This window comes from Callithrix jacchus, chromosome 2 (assembly GCF_049354715.1).
Source record: "Callithrix jacchus isolate 240 chromosome 2, calJac240_pri, whole genome shotgun sequence".
Lineage (NCBI taxonomy): Eukaryota > Metazoa > Chordata > Mammalia > Primates > Cebidae > Callithrix > Callithrix jacchus.
The window spans coordinates 140,311,570-140,328,379 of record NC_133503.1 but is presented as its reverse complement, the minus strand read 5'-3'; the positions used below and the strand labels follow the sequence as shown (position 1 = coordinate 140,328,379).

Below are 16,810 nucleotides of genomic sequence, written 5' to 3'. Positions count from 1 at the left end.
ATCTGCCTGCCTCGGCCTCCCAAAGTGCTGGGATTACAGGCGTGAGCCATAGCACCCTGCCTGTAATGTAACTTTGGGGGAAAGATATGACTGGCTTACATTTCAAATATTTCTGAATTTCTGAGTTCTCTCAAACTTAAAGCAAAGGCCCAGCAGTTCAATATCAGGAGTTATGAATCGAAAACAGTAACAAATTGAAATCAAGCAATGCCAATAAGCAAGAGACTGTGATGTGGCCCTTAGTAAGCCAGAGTAAACTTGTGAGCTTGCGGCTAACTCCCGTTTTAACATAATTATTCATTTTAGGAAGCTGCAAGATTTTTGTTCATATTTTACTTTAATTTCTATCTTTGCAAGAGCTGTCAGATCAGAAGCCTGTATTATTTATTTGGTTTCAGATAAAATTTTGAACTATCGAAATTATAAACTGGCTTTCTGGGAAAAAAAAAATAGTCCTAGACAATATGCTAATGAGCAAAACAGACCTACCATCACAAAACTTAGTCCCCAAAACGAAAACCACAAAAAACACGTGGGTCGATCCCAGGCGGGAGGAGCAAGGGGCGGGGTGAGACGCAAGGGGCGAGGCCAATCCCACGGCGGCGAAGGGGGCAGCCTGGGCTCCTCCTCCGTGACGTCCCGGGAAGCTCCGCCCCCAACTCCCTGGGACTCCGGTGATACCCGCGGCTCGCTCGCGTCCCGGAAATTGCCCCTTCTCGGGGGTCATGATGGGCAGCAAGATGGCGTCTGCCAGTAGAGTCGTTCAGGTAAAGCTATTTGTCGCGTTTTCGCACGTTGGGCGGTAGGGACGGTGCTGACTATACGGCGTCGACGAAGAAAGGCGGTGGAAGAGGCTGCGCGGTGGCCGCGGCTCTGCGGGGGTCAGCAGCGGCGCCCGCGGGTGGGTGTGTGAGGATGGGACTTTCAGCCCGCTTGGCCCTGTAGTGGGGTGGGTCCGGCGCCTTGGTTTCGAGCCTGGCGGCAGGCGTGCAACATCTTGGCAAGTAAGTCCTGTACCTACTGCTGGGGTCCCCCCGGCTCCTCCGCCAGGATCTTCTTAGTCTTAGGCGTCTGCGGTTCAGGCGGCCCTGGCGGTAGCCTGGCCAATCGCCGTCTAGGATTGGCTGTGGTGGCCCCCCCCCGCCCCTATCAGCCAATCGGAAAGATGGCGGTAGCGGGGCGTAAAAGGAAGCGTACTCTGGATCTGACCCAGTCAGTGTCCCTTCAAGGTCTCGGGAATGGTTGGACAACTGGCCCCGTGTGCCGCGTCCTCGCCGAAGCGGGTAGATTTCTCTCCAGGCTTCTTGCTTCAGGGCAGATAAGGGGAATAGAAAAATGTTATTTAAGCTTACTTAATGTGTGTTGGTTTCACAAGCCTATTTTCCCTTGGTTTAGATAGACAACTCAGTTAATTTTGTTAATCCACCTATCAACTACTAACTCCTGTTAACCTTTTTGTTTCTCCAGCTGCGGTTTTAACTTGGGTAAAATTGTCATATAAGTGGAACACAACCTCCATTTTTGTGGTTGGTTTACATAGTCTTTGAACCCTGAAAGTGTATTATTTTATAATTGACTTTTAGCTTTGATATGAGAAGTACATTTCACTTTACATAAATGCATTTGTTAAAAGACCTTTTTCTAAATTTTTTTTTTTTTTTTTTTGAGACGGAGTTTCGCTGTTGTTACCCAGGCTGGAGTGCAATGGCACAATCTCTGCTCACCGCAACCTCCGCCTTCTGGGTTCAAGCAATTCTCCTGCCTCAGCCTCCCGAGTACCTGGGACTACAGGCGCGCACCACCATGCCCAGCTAATTTTTGTATTTTTAGTAGAGACAGGGTTTCATCTTGTTGACCAGGATGGTCTCGATCTCTTGACCTCGTGATCCACCCGCCTTGACCTCCCAAAGTGCTGGGATTATAGGCGTGAGCCACCGCGCCCGGCCTAACCTTTTTCTAAATTACCCAAATTGTTGTCTGAATGATAATCCTAGATCCCAGTCTTTGGTCCCATTGCAATGAATGATCCTCACCTATTCAGTGGGTGGTTATTGAGCATTAACTAAAGATCCTGTAAGGACTGAGAGACTATTTGACAAAGATCTGTTATCTATAATATATAACCTTATGTATAAATAATAACAATTTTAAAAATGGGTAAAAGGACCGGGTGCGGTAGCTCATGCCTGTCATCCCAGCACTTTGGGAGGCCAAGGTGGGTGGATCACGAGGTCAGGAGATCGAGACCACCCTAGCTAACATGGTGAAACTCCGTCTCTACTAAAAATGCAGAAACTTAGCCGGGCGTGGTGGCACGTGCCTGTAGTCCCATCTACTCGAAGGCTGAGGCAGAAGAATCGCTTGAACCTGGGAGTTGGAGGTTGCAGTGAGCTGAAATTGCGCCACTGCACTCCATCCTGGGTGACAGAAAGACTCTGTCTCAAAAAAAAAAAAAAAAAAAAAACTTTGGGAGGCCGAGGCGGATGGATCAAGAGGTCAAGAGATCGAGACCATCCTGGTCAACATGGTGAAACCCCGTCTCTACTAAAAATACAAAAAATTAGCTGGGCATGGTGGCGAGTGCCTGTAATCCCAGCCACTCAGGAGGCTGAGGCAGGAGAATTGCCTGAACCCAGGAGGCAGAGGTTGCCGCGAGCCGAGATTGCACCATTGCACTCCAGCCTGGGTAACAAGAGCAAAACTCCGTCTCAAAAAAAAAAAAAAAGGGTAAAAGACTTGGTGTTGCACAAAAGTTACCCAAATGAGCAACAAACATTTTAAAAAGTGCTCAATATCATTACATTACTTGCCAGGAAAATAAAAATTAAAAACAGGAGGTCCTATACATCTACCAAAATGACTAAAATTTAGACATCAGTGGTGAGAATGTGAAGCTCCTGAAACCCTCAGTATTGCTGGTGGGAGTATAAAATGTTACAACCACTTTGGAAAACTGTCAGTCTCTAATAGTTAAACATGTATCTATCATATGACCCAGCAATTCTACTCATAGGTTTATTGCCCAAGAGAAGTGAATGCACATACTGTCTCTGTACCTGAATGTTTCATAGAAAAAAAAGAGTTACTAGCAGAGTCACTAGATGCCAGGAGTGTGGCATCTCAGCAGGTAGGTATTGTACATACTGCCCTGGGGTCCCTGGTAGCCCCCAAACCAGAAACAATCCATATGTCCATCTTTTGCATAAACAAATTGTGGTAGTTTTGTTAAAATGGTAGAGTCCAAAGCAGTACTAACTCAAAGCTGATATACACAAACAAATGAAGAAACTGCGAGATACTCAGTAAGGAATGGTCTGTGCCCTTCTAACATAGGAACAAAGACCTGTACTCAAATATGTAGAATTCAAACTAGGTTCCTGACTGCCCTCTACAAACCAGTATGTGCTAATATTATGTAAAAATTACATAAAACATTAGCAAAATTTATTATCTCTGTGACAGGCCTACAAAGCTAGGACTACAGTGCCAACAAGAGATAGAGTTTAGGCCAGGCTCACTGGCTTATGCCTGTAATCCCAACACTTTGCCAGGTTGAGGCAAGAGGATGGCTTGAGTCCAGGCGTTCAAGACCAGCCTGGGCAACATAACAAGACCCCATCTCTATAAAAATTTTTTTAATTTGTTGAGCATGATGACATGCACCTGTGGTCCCAACTACTCAGAGGCTGAGGTAGGAAGATCACTTGAGCCCGGGTGATCAAGGCTACAGTGAGCTGTAATCATGCCATTGCATTCCAGCCTAGCCAATAGAGCTAGACCCTGACTCAAAAAAAAAAAAAAAAAAAAGACATAGAGCTTAGAATTCAGCTGTTGATCCATATCTTGAAGAGTGCCAAAAGACTGATTGGCACAAACTGATAGGAAGTCACAAAACATGGTCTCAGAACATTAAGTAAAGACAAAGCAGGCAGGGTGTGGTGGCTCACACCTGTAAACCCAACAGTTTGAGAAGCCAAGGTGGGAAGATTGCTTGAGTCAGGAGTTCAAGATCAGCCCATGCAACATTCCAAGACCCCATCTCTATAAAAATTAACCAGGCAGGAGTGGTGGTGTGTGGTGTGTACATGTAGTCCTAGCTACTCAGGAGGCTGAGGTGGAAAGATCGCTTGAGCCCAGGAGTTTGACACTGCAGTGAACCATGATTACTCCACTGCACCCCAGCCTGTGTAACAGAGCAAAACCTGGTCTCAAAAATAAATAATAAAATACATTTTCAAACTGGCTACCAAATGGAAATCCAGTGCTATGCTATTTATAAGAGGCATAGCTAAAACTAAGATTTGGAAAGGTAAAAATAAAGAGATAGTCAACTGATCTTTGACAAAAGGAGCAAAGGGAATACAATGGAGAAAAGACAGTCTTTTCAACATGGTGCTGAAAAAAATTGGATATCCATCTAGACAGACCTCACATCCTTCACAAAAATTAACTCAAAATGGATCACAGACCTAAATGCAAAATGCAAAACTATAAAATCCTTAGAAGATAACACAGGAGAAAATAAAAATAACCTTGGGTTTAACAAAGACTTTTAACACCAAAGGCATTATCCATGAAAAACTAATTGATAAGCATGACTTCATTAAAATAAAAAACTTCTGCTCTGTGAGACACTATCAAAAAAAGGCAAGCCACATACAGGGAGAAAATACTTCCAAAAGATATATCTGATAAAAGACTTGCAGAAAACAGAAGAACTCATAAATAAGAAAATGAATGACTGAATTTTAAAATGGGCAAAACAGCTGAACAGACACCTCATGAAATAAGATACACACACTTTGGGAGGCTGAGGTGGGTGGATCACTTTTGCCCAGGAGTTCTAGACCAGCCTGGGCAACATAGTGAAACCCTGTCTCTACAGAAAATACAAAAGTTAACTGAGTGTGGCGGTGCACACCTGTAGTCCCAACTACTTGGGAGGCTGAAGTGGGAGGATTGCTTTAAGTGGGAGGATCACTTGAGCCAGGGAGATCAAAGTTGCAGTGAGCTGAGATCAAACCACTGTACCCCAGCCTGGGCAACAGAGCGTAACCCTGTCTCAAAAAGAAAAAAAAAAAAAAGTATACAGATGACAAATAGGTCTATGTAAAGATACTCAGCTGAGCAACGGTGGCTCACGCCTGTAATCCCAACACTTTGGGAGGCCAAGGCAAGTGGATCACCTGAGGTAAGGAGTTTGAGACCAGCCTGGCCAATATGGTGAAATCATTGTCTCTACTAAAAGTACAAAAACTAGCCAGGTGTGGTGGTATACACCTGTAATCCCAGCGACTTGGGAGGCTGAGTCAAGAGAATCACTTGAATCTGGGAGGCAGAAGTTGTAGTGAGCCGAGATCATGCCATTGTACTCCAGCCTGGGCGACAGAGACTCCGTCTCAAAAAAAAAAATAAATAAAGATATATAAAATCATATGTTATTAAGAGAATTTCAAGTTAAGGCAGCCATTACACACCTATTAGAATGGCCAAAATCCAAAACATTTGACAACACATAATGCTGACAAAGATGTGAACTCTCATTACTATCCCATCTAACAGGAACTCTCATTCATTGCTAGTGGGAATGCATGCAAAATGGTACAGCCACTTTGGAAGGTAGTTTAGCAATTTCTTTCTTTCTTTTTTAGACACATGCCACCATGCCTGGCTAATTTTTGTATTTTTTATAGAGTCAGGGTTTCACTATGTTGCCCAGGCTGGTCTCGAACTCTTGGACTCAAGCGATCCACCTGCCCTGACTTGAAGTGCTGGGATTACAGGCGTGAGCCATGGCCCTAGTCCCAGGTTGGCAATTTCATACAAAAGGAAACATAATCTTACAGTATGATCCAGCAATTACATTCCCTAGTATCTACTCAAGTGAGTTGAAAAATTATGTTCACATAAAAGCTGCATACATATGTTTATAGCAGCTTTATTTGTAATTACCAAAATTTAGAAGCAAACAAGATATCCTTCAATAGTTGAACTGATAAACGGTGGTACATTGATACTAAAATATTATTAGCACTAAAAAGAAATGAACTATCAGTCTATAAAAAGGCATGAATAAATCTTACATGGATAGTTTTATCTTTTCTAGAATGTCATATGGTTGCAGTCATACAGTGGGAGCCTTTTCAGATTTGCTTCTTAATTACATTAGCCAGCTAATACAGTTGGAGTTATTTGTTTCTCATATTTGTATTTAGAGTCTAAAAAGACAATTGAGAAGGGGAAAGTTTTCTTTTGTTTTGAGATAGTCTCACTTTGTCATACAGGCTGGAGTGTAGTGGCACGATCACAGCTCACTGCAGCCTTGCCCTCCCAAGGTTCAAGTGATCCTACTGCCACGGCCTCCCAAATAGCCAGGACTAAGGGCACGGAACACCACTTGCAGCTAATTTTTTGGTATTTTTTTGTAGAGATGGGGTTTCGCCATGTTGCCCAGGTTGGTTTCTTTTTTCTTTCTTGCGCTGTCACCAGGCACCAGGCTAGAGTGCAGTGGTGCGATCTTGGCTCACTGCAACCTCCACCTCCTTGGTTCAAGCAATTCTCTTGATTCAGCCTCCCGAGTAGCTGGGACCACAGGTGCATACCACCACGCCCAACTAATTTTTGCATTTTAGTAGAGACAGGGTTTCACCATGTTGGCTAGGATGGTCTCAATCTCTTGACCTCGTGATCCGCCCGCCTAGGCCTCCCAAAGTGCTGGGATTACAGGCGTGAGCCACCGCACCCAGCCCATCCAGGCTGGTTTCAAACTCCTGAGCTCAAGCAATCCACCTGCCTCAGCCTCCCAAAGTGCTGGGATTACAGGTGTGAGTCACCACACCCAGTCAAGAAGGGGAAATGTGAACATAAGCTAAATATTAGATGATAAGTAGGAATTATTGTTAGTTAGGTGGGGTGAAAGTATTGGGGCTTACCTGAACAAAAACTAGGATGAACTAAGGTATCTACCATGATTATATTTGTAATCTGGTTAGTTAATAAACGGTGACTGCCTTTTTTTTTTTTTTTTTTTTTTTTTGAGACAAGCTCTTGCTCTGTTGCCCAGGCTGCAGTGCAGTAGCATGATCTTGCCTGGTTTACTGTAGCCTCAATCTCCGGGCTCAAGTGATCTTCCACCTAAGCCTCCCAAGTAGCTGGGACTATAGGCCTACGCCACCATGCTGAGCTAATTTTAAAAAGTTTTAGTAGAGACAGAGTCTCTTTTTATTGTCCAGGCTGGTCTCGAACTCCTGGACTGAGGCGATCCTTCTGCCTCAGCCTCTCAAAAGTGCTGGGATTACATGAATGAGCTACTGAACCTGGCTTCATTGCTTTCAAATTGGGGGGAAAAAAGTATTGCAGTTATGATTTAACAAAAATTCTGTTTGTCAGTAATGTGTGGAAGGTATTAACAGATGAGATGGGATTAAATATATGGGATTTGTTTAATCAGGAAGGGATGATGAAATAAGATTGACTATATTATTATTGAAGTTGTGTGATGAATATATCAGGGTTTATTTCATACTATTCTACTTTTTAGCATTTAAAACATTGTATAGGGCTGGATGCAGTGACTTACACCTGTATTCCCCGTACTTTGGGAGGCCAAGGCAGGAGGATCGCTAAGCCCAGGAGTTTAAGACCCTCCTAAGGAATATAGGGAGACTCCCATCTCTGCAAGAAATTTTAAAAATTAGCCAGGTGTAGTGATGCATACTTGTGGTCCCAGTTTGGAGGCTAACATGGTAGGATCACTTGAGCCTGGGAGGTTGAGGCTGTAATGAGCTGTGATCACACCACTGCACTCCAGCCTGGGCAACAGAGCAAAACCCTATATCAAAAGAAATTTTTGTTGTTGTTAAGAAGTGGGGATACCAGCCAGGCGTGGTAGCTCAAGCCTGTAATCCCAGCACTTTGGGAGGCCAAGGCAGGTGGATCATGAGGTCAAGAGATCGAGACCATCCTGGTCAACATGGCGAAACCCCATCTCTACTAAAAATACAAAAAATTAGCTGGGCATGGTGGCACATGCCTGTAATCCCAGCTACTCAGGAGGCTGAGGCAGGAGAATTGCCTGAACCCAGGAGGCAGAGGTTGCAGTGAGCCGAGATTGCACCATTGCACTCCAGCCTGGGTAACAAGAGCGAAACTCCGTCTCAAAAAAAAAAAAAAAAAAAAAAAGAAGTAGGGATACCAAACAGTGTGGGGATTTAATTTATAAGACCATATTACTATTAATATATATTTTTTGAGATGGACTCTCACTCTGTCACCCATGCTAGAGTGCAGTGGCGCAATCTTGGCTCACTACAACCTCCATCTCCTGGGTTCAAGTGTTTCTCGTGCCCCAGCCTCCTGAATAGCTGGGATTACAAGCATGTACCACCACACCCAGCTAATTTTTGTATTTTTAATAGAGACGGGGTTTCACCATGTTGACCAGGCTTGTCTTGAACTCCTGACCTCAAGTGATCCACCTGCTTTGGCCTTCCAAAGTGTTGGGATTACAGGCGTGAGCCATCATTTCCAGCCTATAAGGCCATATTAAATAATGTTTTTTAAGTATATAAAAGCAGTGTTACAAAGAATTCTTTCTCTACAGTGTACATACATTTGTATAAGTGTCTAATACACATTTACATGCCTATACAGTTAGACCTAACTTGCAAATGGTTTATTCACTTATTTGGCAACTGTTTCTTGGTCATTTACCATGTAACAGGAATGCTACTGCAGAGGTGCTTAATTTTCTATCTCTGCCTGTCCAGGAGCTTAAAACTCTCCTATAATCATTGGCCAACTTATTTGTCCTCTGAAAACATGAGGAGGAGTTTTTAACTCAGACTTTGGAATTTGGGGAAGGTTCTTAGAGAAGAGTGACATGTGAGCTATTATAAAAGATAACCAGTCAGAGGGATAGGCATGGAAGTGGAATGGGTTGGGGAGAGATTTCCTGGCAGAGGATATAAGCTCTAAATGGAATGGGGATGGAAATAGCAGGATGAATTGGGGAAAGGAAAAGTACTTCAGAATACCTGGAGCAACCGGTACATAAGAGAGTGGTGGAGAAAAGCTGGCAAGGTAAGGAAAGGCCAGATTACAATGGGTCTTGTGCCAAATAAGAGTTTAAACTTTATCCTGAAAGCTGTGGAACGTTTTTCAAACTTTTTTTCTTTTTTAAGTTGTAGAGATGGAGTCTCACCTTCTTGCTTAGGTTGGTCTCGAACTCCTGGGCTCAAGCCATCCTCCTGCCTCAGCCTCCCAAAGTGCTGGGATTACAGGTGTCAGCCACTGAGCCCAGCCATTTTTCAGACTTTTAAATAGGAGAGTGACAGGAGGATAGACAGAACATTCTCTTAAGAAGCTTGGCTATGAAAGTGAAGAAACAGCTAATAGTACAAGAAGTTTTTTTAATGTGGAAGACTTGAGCATGATTTTATGGTGAGGGAGAGAACACATTCCAGTATTTTCTCACAGCAACAGAATTACAGTGGTGAATTTTCAGGCCAATCCCACAGCTATTTGTTTCTGTGCCCATATAAACTGCATAATATATACTACAAATATATAAACATATTTCACATAAACACACCTCAGCCTCATTCGTTATATAGCAATTTATTGATTACTTCAGTTGAAAATAGTACTTTGTTCATTAGATTCTTAGCATTGTATATTCAGAAGATTTCATATTGACAGGTCCATTTAAGGTCCTCTATACCACTATCTGGAATTTTATGGACAAAAACATTAATACTTTTCAAACATCTGTTATAAAAACAGTATTCCAAAAATATGTATTCCAGGCTGGGCGTGGTGGCTCACGCCTGTAATCCCAGTATTTTGGGAGGCCAAGTCAGGGGGATCACCTGAGGTTGGGAATTCGAAACCAGCCAGGCCAACATGGTGAAACCCTGTCTCTACTAAAAATACAACAGACATGGTGGTGGGTACCTGTCATTCCAGATACTCTGGATGCTGAGGCAGGAGAATCACTTGAACCTTGAGGAGGAAGTTGCAGTGAGCCAGCATCACGGCACTGCATTCCAGCCTGGGTGACACAGCGAGAATCACTCTCTCTCAAAAAAAAAAAAAAAAAAAAGTATTTCTATGGATATAGGGAAAAGACTAAAATAAAGTGCTATCAAATGTTTTAATTTGAGCCAGGCATGGTGGTCCATGCCTGTAATCCCAGCACTTTAGGAAGCCAAAGCGGGCGGATCACTTAATGTCTGGAGTTTGACACCAGCCCAGACAACATGGGGAAACTCCATCTCTACTAAAAATACAAAAATTAGCTGGCTGTGGTAGTGCAGGCCTGTAATCCTAGCTACTCAGGAGGCTGAGGCAGGAGAATCGCTTGAACCTGGGAAGCAGAGATTGCAGTGAGCCAAGATAACAGCAATGCATTCCAGCCTGGGTGACAGAGGGAGACTCCATCTCAAAAAAAAAAAAAAAAGGAAAAGAAAAAGTTTAAATTTGTTTTACGTGGGTCTTGGGATTATAGTGTTTTCTTCTTTATGCTTTTCTGTGTTTTTCCAAATGTTTTACACAGAACATGTGTTACTTTTGTAGTCAGAAAAAGTGTTCTTAATTTTCTAATTTTTAAAATGATTTTTTTTTTTTTTTTTTTTTTTTTTTTACCTATTGGGTATTAATATAGTAGGGGAACGGGCCAGGTGCGGTGGCTCACGCCTGTAATCCCAGCACTTTCGGAGCCCAAGGCGGGTGGATCACGAGGTCAACATGGTGAAACCCCGTCTCTACAAAAAATACAAAAATTAGCTGGGCATGGTGGCACGTGCCTGTAGTCCCAGCTACTCGGGAGGCTGAGGCAGGAGAATTGCTTGAACCCAGGAGGCGGAAGGCAGAGGTTGAGGTGAGCCGAGATCGTGCCATTGCACTCCAGCCTGGGTAACAAGAGTGAAACTCCATCTCAAAAAAAAAAAAAAAACAAAACAAAACATATATATATCTTAGGGAAACAACACTCAAGTCAGGAGGCTGGATGCAGTGGTATGGTGAAATCCTAGCACTTTGGGAGGCTAAGGCTGGAAGATTGCTTGCATTCAGGAGGTGAAGGTTGCAGTAAGCCCAGATTGCGCCACTGTACTCCATCCTGGGCAACAGAGCCAGAACCTGTCTCAACAAAAAAAGCTTAAAAAGGAAAAAGTTAGTAAATTTCCAATATTTTTTCAGTTTTTTTTTTTTTTTTTGAGACCAGGTCTCACTCTGTTGCCCAGGCTGGAGTGCAGTGGTGCAATCTGAGCTCATTCCAACCTCCACCTCCTGGGTTCAAGCAATCCTTCCACCTCAGCCTCCGAAGTAGCTGGGACTACAGGCACACACTACAACACCTTCTTTTTTTTTTAGTAGAGACAGGGTTTTACCATGTTGCCCAGGCTAGTTTCAAACTCCTCCACTCATGCAATCTGCTCGTCTGAGCCTCCCAAAGTGTTAGGATTACAGGCTTAAGCCACTGCTCCCAGCCAGCTTTCAATTCTTACCAGTCTATAAGTCATGCAACATAAAATCCACATCATCTCCTCCATTGGGTTGCTTTGAAGTACACCTTTGACAGTACAATGAAAGTCTTGTGATGTATAAAGTACAAAATTGTGAATACCAGATAGACAAGTTAATAATTCATACCAGCTTTCCTGGTTGGGGAAGAGTATAATTTAAAGTTGCTGTCAAATAGTAAGTTATTTTAACAAAAGTATCTATTTATGAGGTTTACTAGATTTATTTCAGTTAATTTCTTTTAGTTAATGAGGTTGTTTTTCATGCATATTATTTTTCCTTTAGGTAGTCAAGCCACACACTCCATTAATAAGGTTTCCTGACAGAAGAGACAATCCTAAACCCAATGGTAAGCTATATTTTATTTAGATTTCTATTAAAACTGTGTACATGAATATTTATAAATGAGTATTTTATTATAGGCAATATTTCTCATTTTAAAATCAGTTAAGACTATTGTAGCTTAGATTAAAATAGTGCCCTATGTAGCATGTAAGTAGAATTTAACTTATTACCAGGTGTGGTGGCTCACACCTATAAACCCAGCACTTTGGGAGGCCAAGGTGGGCAGATACCTAGGTCAGGAGTTCAAGACCAGCTTGGCCAACATGGATGACTCTTAAAGTATTATAATTCCAAAAGGAATTGAAGATTGACTTGACTTTGAAGGATTTTTCAATCCTTGAAATAGGATTGAAGAATGACTTGATTTCAAGAATGACTTGATTATTTGATAGTATTTTAAGACTCAGTATTTTGACATCTGAATAATTTCTCTAATAAGGTTTTTTTCTTTTTAATTTCAGTATCAGAAGCTTTGAGATCAGCTGGGCTACCATCTCACTCTTCTGTAATTTCACAACATTCTAAGGGAAGTAAATCACCAGATTTGCTGATGTATCAGGGTCCACCAGACACTGCAGAAATAATAAAAACATTACCTCAGAAATACAGAAGGAAACTTGTGTCTCAAGAAGAAATTGAGTTTATCCAAGTATGTTGTTGCTCTATCCCAAGACTATGCAAAATACCATAGCATTTGGGCTTTGGGGACTTCATTTGCTGATTTCCATGCTATTCCCATTTTCTTGTCAGAGTGTGGTCAGAGCTAATACAGGATGATCAGGTAGGCCAAGACTATGAGAAACAAACCATAGTCAAATCCTTCTGTAAATATGTGTGCTATATCAATGTCAATAGATTATTCACATAAAAAACAGCTCTTTGGGGTCCTCAGTAATTTTTCAGAGTATAAAGAGCTTCTGAGACCAAAAAATTTAAGGACAGGTCAACCTTGAGTCCCTTCAAGTCTGAAATTATGGTTATAGAATTGATATGAGGGCTGGGCACAGGGGCTATGTCTATAATTCCAGCACTTTGGGAGGCCAGGGTGGGTGGATCACCTGAGGTCAAGAGTTGGAGACCAGCCTGGCCAATGTGGTGAAACCTCATCTCTACTAAAAGTACAAAAAATTAGCTGGGTATGGTGGCGGGCACCTGTAATGCTAGCTACTTGGGAGGCTGTGGCAGGAGAATCACTTGAACCCGGGAGACAGAGGTTGCAGTGAGCTGAGATCATGCCACTGTACTCTAGCCTGGGTGACGAGCAAAACTCTGGAAACTGTCTCAAAAAAAAAAAAAAAAGATACAAATACCCAAAAGCTTTTACAAATTCAAGACTCTCTCTTTCCATATATATATATATATATTTTTTTTTTTTTTTTTTTTTTTTTTTTGAGATGGCGTCTCACTCTGTCGCAGGCTGAAGTGCATGGCACAATCTTGGCTCACTGCAACCTCCGCCTCCCAGGTTCAACCTGTTCTCCTTCCTCAGCCTCCTGAGTAGCTGGGATTACAGGTGTGCACTACCATGTCTGGCTAATTTTTGTATTTTTAGTAGAGACAGGGTTTCACCATGTTGGCCAGGCTGGTCTTGAACTCTTGACCTCATGATCCACCTGCCTCAGGCTTCCAAAGTGCTGGGATTACAGGCATGAGCCACCAAGCCTGGCCTCAAAACTGTTTTTTAAAAACCAAAGATTATTTGCTGAAGAGTGTATAAATTTGTATAGTGGCCATCAAAACATGTCCTGGGTCAATTTAACATCTAATCTTACTGCTTTATTTTTTCCTTTTCAGCGTGGAGGTCCTGAGTAACTGTGGTGGCTGCTGTTTGTCATCAGACAATAGAATTGTCTTTACAATAAAGGACTTCCAGAATGACAGATGAGAAACTGTATATTAAACCCTTTAATAAATATTCTGAAAAAAATGAAATATAGAAAATTTAGATGGACACTTGTATCTTCTAATTTATGTATCTTGGTCAGCTTCTCTACAGCTTACCTAATTGTTTATACACTTTATACTTATTAAAGTATACATTTTTAAATGTTAGCCTATTAATTTACTCTTGATTATCAAATATTACCAGTGTTGAACTATTAAAAGCACACAATGTCTAGTAAACTCTCATAGGATTCCCATAATTTCACTTTTCTTTCTGTTTAGACATGGAAAAAATCAGTCAAAATTGCTGTTTTAGGGACATGATTTTCCTGAAATTGGGGGGGGGGGAATCAGTGAAATGATGACTCCATTACTTGTTCTTAATTTTTTGTTCTCTAATTTTTTTTTATTCACAAGTTTATTGGAGTATAACTGGCTTAATAAGTATATCCTATTCTGAATGAAAAAATATAGTCAAGCTAAAATAGGTGACTATACTATTAAGACAGAAGAGATTATGCAAAAGATTCTAAAGAAAAAGCATAAAATGGAAAATAGTTAAGAGACAAAAATGAATATAGCATAGGAATAAATATTTCACTAGAAATTGCAATTTATTATGTTTTGGAGCATATAAGGAAGTCTTGTTGTTTGGTTTATTTTACTGTTTTGTGATCTTGTATGCAAATCCTGATAACCATTAATTTTCTCAAACTTAATGTCTGAAAGCCTCATAAAATCAATGTAAGTATTTACTTTATTAAGCAGTTTATGAAAGTTTAATGGGGCCCTCCTGTGCCAAGGGTGTATATTGTGAAGTAAAGCCTCATAAAGCTAAATAAATTCTGTTCCATACCTTTAATAATTTCTAGAATATGCTTTAAAGAAGTGATCCCTGAGAGTTAAGGGTAGTTCATGAGCAAGAGATAGAATTGTTTTTGAGTATACTTCTGTATTTACTCAGTTGCCTGTGGGTTTTTACTTATTTCTGCTACTCCACAGAGTTGATATACTTCTCTTGTAAATTCGTTGCTGTGGCCTAGTGCAAATAAATGTTTTCCAGCAGAAATATGAGATAGGGATTGGGGTTTGATGCTAGCAGTAAGCTGTTCTGGTGACTCACTGAAAATACAATTCAGGCCAAGTGTGGTGGCTCACACTTGTAATACCAGCACTTTGGGAGGCCAAGGCAGGTGGATCACCTGAGGTCAGGAGTTGAAGATCAGCCTGGCCAACATGATGAAACCCCATCTCTACTAAAAATACAAAAACTGGCCAGGCATGGTGAAGCACACCTGTAATCTCAGCTACAGGGAGGCTGAGGCCAGAGAATCACTTGAACCCAGGAGGCAGAGGTTGCAGTGAGCTGACATTGTACCACTGCATTCCAGCCTGGTGGACAGAGTGAGATTCCATCTCAAAAGAAAAAAGAAAAACATGTTCATTTCTTTATTACTTAAAAATTATTTGGGAAAAACACTTAAGAACGACCATTATTCTCTGCTCCTGCCCTGCCGCCATCCCCTTAGTTTTCTTGTTTCAGCAAAAAGAAACCCAGGGCCATTATTTTGCTTTCAGAAATAAATTTGGATTCAGGTAGTCAAGAGTGCTATGAGTAATACTGTGAGCCAACAGTTAGAAATCCTAATACTGAACTGTGAATGTATGTCTGAGGGCAATCTTTACTACAACTGCTGCCATGAAAGTAAAAATGAAAAAAATCTGTCACTGTTACAGAATTTGTGAGTATAGGTATGGCAAAAGGCATGGCAGTGGGAATTGCTGTCACAGAATAAGCTCCCATGGATAGTATTACAGACTTCTGGTGAGGCTTACAGTCAAATAGCCTGTATTTGCATTTAGAGGTAAGGCACTTAAACATATGTAATCAGCAAATTGCTTAATTTGTTCAAGTTTCTGTTTTTCTTTCCAGTACTACACAGTGTGATAGGCAGCATCAAATTAGTGTATTATCTTTTACTTTGTAACAAATCACCACAAAATTAAGTGGCTAAACTCTTAAATAGTTCATGGTTTCTCTGGGTCAGGAATTCAGAAGCAGCTTCATTGGGCAGTTCTGACTTAGTGCCTAATGAGGTTGCAATTAGATGCCACTTGAGGCTACAATCTGAAGGCTTGGTTGAGGCTGGCTGATCTATCTCCAAGATGGCTCATTCACATAGCTGACTAGCTAATGCTGGCTGTTGACAGGAGGCCTTAGTTTCTCTCCACATGGTTATCTGAGTGAATTCTTGACATGGCTGGCTTTCCCCAGAGCAAATAACTCAAGCATGCATGTCAACAGCATCCTTTTTTGGTCTAGCCTCATAAATCACACTTCAGCCATATTCTATTGGTCACACAGAACGAACAACCTGTTTCATTGTGGGAGAAGACTACACAACAGCATTAATACCAGAAGGCAAGGATCACCATGGCCATCTTGGAAGCTGGCTAATACAGATGTGTGGAAGTGTTTTAAGCTGAAACATGCTATGCAAATGTATAACGGTATTTTTTTTTTCTTTTGGTTCAAAGTGCTCAAATGATATATACAGTATCTCATTGTCTCAGAATATCATCAAACGCTCTCTTCATTTTCCTATTTTAAATGTCCCAAAATGAGAATTTGCTTGTCAGCAGCATGCTGTAATATACTGATTATCAACTCACATGCCACAGCACATTTGGGGACCTCAAGTCTCACAATAGTATCATCAAATTTAGCTCATTAGCTTATTTCTGCAAGTGAGGTTACATTACTATTACAGTGATAACTATCAGAAGAAACTTGACAAGTCATGTGACACCAGCATCACTAGGTATGACTTGCCCCAAGAGAGATGGTGTGTTTTCTGCATAGTGTGTTTTGCCTAGACCCAAGTAATGACAAAGGACTGAAAGATAATGGCTAATATGTAGTAAACACTTGCTGTCAAATATTATTCTAAGGGCTTTACAGGGATGAGCTCATTTAAGCCTTGGAGCAATCCTTTGAGTAGATCCTATTACAGAAGAAGAAACTGGAGGCAAAGTTAGTAATTTGCCCTAGATGTAT

The 16,810-nt window shown here is 41.5% G+C and overlaps 1 protein-coding gene across 1 annotated transcript; it reads left to right on the top strand.

Annotated features, from left to right (window-relative positions):
• The first annotated feature begins 651 nt into the window (after window positions 1–651).
• KGD4 (alpha-ketoglutarate dehydrogenase subunit 4) lies at window positions 652–14,614 on the top strand. Its single transcript, XM_002744896.7, has 4 exons — window positions 652–767; window positions 11,809–11,872; window positions 12,330–12,517; window positions 13,663–14,614. The coding sequence occupies exons 1-4, from the start codon at window positions 726–728 to the stop codon at window positions 13,678–13,680; spliced, it is 312 nt and encodes a 103-aa protein (XP_002744942.1). The 5' UTR covers window positions 652–725; the 3' UTR covers window positions 13,681–14,614.
• The last annotated feature ends 2,196 nt before the right edge of the window (window positions 14,615–16,810 follow it).